Source organism: Octopus bimaculoides, chromosome 11 (assembly GCF_001194135.2).
Source record: "Octopus bimaculoides isolate UCB-OBI-ISO-001 chromosome 11, ASM119413v2, whole genome shotgun sequence".
NCBI lineage: Eukaryota > Metazoa > Mollusca > Cephalopoda > Octopoda > Octopodidae > Octopus > Octopus bimaculoides.
In genome coordinates, this window is record NC_068991.1 from 10,534,630 (window position 1) to 10,539,889 (window position 5,260).

Here is a 5,260-nt window from a genome sequence, read left to right on the forward strand (position 1 = left end):
ATATACACACATATATATATATATATATATATATATATATATATAATATCTCTTGTATCTTACTGGGGTACTGGCCTTGAAAACACACACACACACAGGGTTCCTTAAGCAAGTATCTTCTGTTATAATTTCAGGCTAATGTCTCTTTGTAATTGGAATTGGTATATGGAAACTGATAAGCAGTTTGGTGTATGTGTGTGTTTGTCAGCGAGAATGTTGCATCCATGTTTTCTCATTAGCCTTACTTGTGTTTTTATTTACAACCTCCTGTAAGCAAAAACCCTGTAGTTTCAACAGTTTTGTTTTTTTCTTAGTTTTCCAGGCTGGCATCCAGAAGACAAAAATGCAAATCTTCTAGAATTCTAAAATGCCAGAAGAGTAGCAGCTTCTGAAAAATCTTACAACTCAGTGTGTTAGTTTTCTAACTTGATAGTGCATGATTTTAAAATCTGCTGAGATGCAATTTCGGTGACTCTTGGAATTTGCAAACCTATTGCACCTACTCTAATGTAAAAGTGTGTGTGTGTGTGTGTGTGTGTGTGTGTGCATTCACACATGATAGGCAAGCTGGAGAATTTCGTTGGTTTCTTTCCTTCGTTTTCTCTTTCCTTTGTGTTTTCATTTTCCCTTCCTTTCTTTCCACCTTTCATCATCTTTTTCTTCATTTTCTTTCTTTTGCTATTCCATTCATTCTTTTATCCCTTCTTTACTCCCCTATCTTCCCCTCTGCATTGACATTAGGGATCCATCCGTTGATGCATTGTTTCAATCATTCATGATCTACCATTTAATGATCTTCCACTTAATGAGTTATTTCAATCATTAATCATCAAACCTTTAATGTACTTTCTTAATTATTAATGATTAATATGTTGTTTTAACCATTCGCGGTACTGATCCAACCTTTATTTACCGTGTTTTAATCACTAATAATCCATCATTTGATGTGTTATTTTAATAAATCATTGGTCCTTTGGTGTTTAATCATTAATGATTAATGTGTAGTTTGAATCATTAATCATTGGTCCTTTAATGTGTTTTTTTAATCAGTAATCATTAGTTTTTTTCAATACGTGTTGTTTTAATCATTAACAATCAACTGTGTAATGTGTTGTTTTAATATACGACGTTGATATTATTTGAATGACATATTATTGATGTAACACATTAAACTTGTTTATAAATGTCGCTTACTTTCTCCGATCCTTCTACTTTTGACCAGGAAACCTTCACCCAGGTGAACAGCGGACAAGTTTATCACATGAGTTATCACACAGCAATGCAAATCAGAAACATGTCATTCGATATCACTTACGGCGACGAGAAGTTGCGGAAATTACAGTTCCATCGCTGGCCACGCCCCCTGTTCCGACCAAAAGAAGGAAGCAGACGAAGGTTACATGTGGGACTGATACAAGTGAGTGCTATATTTCTTATTGGTTTAAGGTGGTGAGCTGGCAGAATTGTTAGTAGACCAAGCAAAATGCTTAGCGACATTATGTACATCTTTATGTTCTGAGTTCAAATTCTGACAAGATCAACTTTGCCTTTCATTCTTTCGAGGTTGATAAAATAAGTATCAGTTGAGCACTGGGGTCGATGATGTAACCATCTTATCCCCTCTTCTGAAATTGCTGGCCTTGTGCCAAAATTTGAATCCAATGTATGTTATTGATTACTTTGTGGAGGCGCAATGGCCCACTGGTTAGGGCAGCGGACTCGCGGTCATAGGTTCGCGGTTTCGATTCCCAGACCGGGCGTTGTGAGTGTTTATTGAGCGAAAACACCTAAAGCTCCACGAGGCTCCGGCAGGGGATGGTGGTGAACCCTGCTGTACTCTTTCACCACAACTTTCTCTCACTCTTACTTCCTGTTTCTGTTGTGCCTGTAATTCAAAGGGTCAGCCTTGTCACATTATGCCACGCTGAATATCCCCGAGAACTACGTTAAGGGTACATGTGTCTGTGGAGTGCTCAGCCACTTGCACGTTAATTTCACGAGCAGGCTGTTCCGTTGATCTGATCAACTGGACCCCTCGACGTCGTAAGCGATGGAGTGCCAACAACAACAAACAAATGCATGTGTCAGTAACACAAGTCTCAGATTTATCACTCAGTGGTTGTCCAGGTGAAATAGTGCTTATCCTTCGACCAATCAGATCTTTTGTATGTATCTGTTAGCATCACTGTCTCAGTTATCTGAGCCAGTGTATATTAGTGTATTTAGTGAATGTATCAATTTCATTTAATTTGGATGTGTGTATGTATCAGTAACGCGATTTCAGATTTATCAGTCTGTGGTTGTCCAGGTGAAATAATGGTTATGCTTCAACCAATCAGATCTTTCATATGTGTCTATTAGTAATACCATCTCGGTTATGTAAGCTGGCAGGTGTAGTGTATTTGTAAGCGTGTCAGTTTGGAAGTATGTTGGTGTGTATCAAGTAGATTTGTGATTTAGTGCTTGTCGACGTGAAGTATGGGCTTGAGCATATTTTTTCTCTGTCTGTATCAACAACATTTGTTTCAGATACGTGAGTCATTATTGGTTGTATGTAGTGTATTGGTGAGTGTTTCACTGCCTGTTAGTGTGCATGGCCTTCAGTGGATGTTGTTTTAGGTCATCTGAATGGATATTGATAATGCTGTCCCAGATATGTAGGCCAGTGGTTGTAGGTAGCTGTGATTATCCCTCAGTCAGCCAGAGCATCTTTTGGACGTGTGAGTCTAGGATGCTTGTGTGTGTGTGTGTGTGTGTGTGTGTGTGTGTGTGTGTGTGTGTGTGTGTGTGTGTGTGTGTGTGTGTGTGTGTGTGTGTATCACCAACATTGTCCCAGATATGTGAACCAGTAGGTTGTACTGTTAATCACTGCCATTCAGTGAGAGTGTTGTTTGGATAGCTCTTGTAGTTGATAATAACATTGAATACCATACAGTTGTTGCTTTGTTCTCTTTCTGATATATTTATAGATATATGTGTGTGTGTATATATATATATATATGTGTGTGTGTGTGTGTGTGTGTGTGTGTGCACACACTCATGCATGTGTGAAGAAAGTTGGGTTGTCATAGATAACCCAAGACTATCATTTGAGATAACCTATTTTTCTTTAAAACTATTTGAAATGGAATAAACATGAAGTTGACTCGGAATGACATCTATTTCAACATGCAGGATAACATAATCAAACTGAGTCACTAAGGGAGCCTTTATATGGTCAGTCAGTCTGACAGAAATAGCAGTCAAATCTTCCTTAAATTACATTCTGCTGTCTTAATAAAAAAAAAAGAGGGACATATTGGATGTTGTAGTAGTGCATCATCATGGTTAGGTGCAGAGGGTTTGCAAGCCAGTTCCTCTGCAGGGCATACAATGTATTTGGCACCATAGGGGCCTGTAGGTAGAAGGCCATCTGGCTGGCTGTGGACGCAGTAGAGGCTGCTTCATGAGGGCTATGGATCAGGAGGTGTCTGGAAAGAGCAGTGTTGTTAGGGGTCGCGTTAACTGGACACAAGCTGGGGGATTGATCAATCCTGGCTGGGTTACCTGGGTTGAGTGTGTCTGATGTTAATTGACCCCAAACAACTAATGACCCCTGGAAGCATTACCGATGATGTGTTCAGGTGCATCACAGGATGATGGGTGGAAAAAACAAGATGTCGTAGTTGCAATACATTTCATTGGCTACAAGAAAATTCACTGACTGTTACTTACTTATCAATAATTCATCAATTAGTAAATACACCTACATGCAATTAACCAATTAACATATTAACCAATGGCAAATTATTAATTAATGTCTTGAGTTCAATAAAGGAATAAAAAAAAAATAGAAAAAAGAAATAGTTATAGGCGTAGGAGTGGCTGTGTGGTAAGTAACTTGCTTACCAACCACATGGTTCCAGGTTCAGTCCCACTGCGTGGCACCTTGGGCAAGTGTCTTCTACTATAGCCTCAGGCCAACCAAAGCCTTGTGAGTGGATTTGGTAGACGGAAACTGAAAGAAGCCTGTCGTATATATGTATATATATATATGTATGTGTGTGTATATGTTTGCGTGTCTGTGTTTGTCCCCCCAACATCGCTTGACAACCGATGGTGGTGTGTTTACGTCCCCGTAACTTAGCGGCTCGGCAAAAGAGACCGATAGAATAAGTACTAGGCTTCAAAAGAATAAGTCCTGGGGTCGATTTGCTCGACTAAAGGCGGTGCTCCAGCATGGCCACAGTCAAAATGACTCAAACAAGTAAAAGAGTAAAGAGTAAAAAGTATTACACACAAAAATTATTCTTAAAGTATGAAAACAGTGATTACAGCATTGAAAGGCTTTCTGAAATGCGATATCATAAATCTCTTAAATATTAAATGATAACATTGTTAGGTTCACAGTTCACAACGAGTCTGTATATTCTTTCAGCACAGTTGCAATATTTCCATCTCTTCAAAGGATTCCATTGCTGTTATGAACTATTGGTTGTAAAATTGATGCCAGTAAGTTGCTGTTAGTAAAATTGCTATTAGTGAATTTTTCTGTACACGCCTTAACCCTTTAGTGTTTAAACCCGCCATATCCCGGCCGAAATATTCTACATATCTTATATTCAAACTGGCGATATCTAACCTCTCACACCTAACCTACATTGGCATTCTAAAAATAAACAATCACATCATTGAAACCTCGAAGCTATAAAATAATAAATGTTTAGTTCTAAATAATTTGAGTGAAAAATTACTACATTTAACAGAGTAATCTGAATACTAAAGGGTTAAACTAATGAGTGAGTTGAACTAGAATGAAGCTCAAGTTAAACAATGATAACATCATCATCATCATAGTCATCATCATCATTGTTATCATTATTGTTGTTTTTGGCATGGGTTAGATGAAACTTTGACGGTGTGTTTTTCCGTTCGCGAACCCTTATCTTTTTTTCCATTTGCCTCCAGCTTGACACCCCCCCCCCACACACACACTTGTCAAAAGCAGTGAAGCTGTTAAAATTATAAATCTTAAACAGAGACCATTTTCGCTCAGGCACTCCATCAGTTAAGACGAGTGTTCCACTCAATCTAATCAATGGAATAGCTTGCTCGTGAAATTCATGTGCAAGTGGTTGAGCACTCCACAGACATGCATACTCTTGACACAGATTCTCAGGAAGATTCAGCGTAACACAGAATATAACAAGGCCGGCCCATTGAATTACAGGTACAACTCATTTTTGCCAGCTGAGTGGACCGAGTGGCAGGTGGATAGGGT

At 38.7% G+C, this 5,260-nt stretch overlaps 1 protein-coding gene across 1 annotated transcript in view; it reads left to right on the forward strand.

The window, feature by feature from the left end:
- The window catches only part of LOC106870484 (F-box only protein 11), a 171,857-nt gene that overhangs the window by 81,096 nt on the left and 85,501 nt on the right, over positions 1-5,260 (forward strand). The window contains exon 2 of the mRNA XM_052971526.1: positions 1,223-1,417. Coding sequence (XP_052827486.1) covers positions 1,223-1,417 — 195 coding nt within the window. The remainder of the gene's footprint in view (positions 1-1,222; positions 1,418-5,260) is intronic.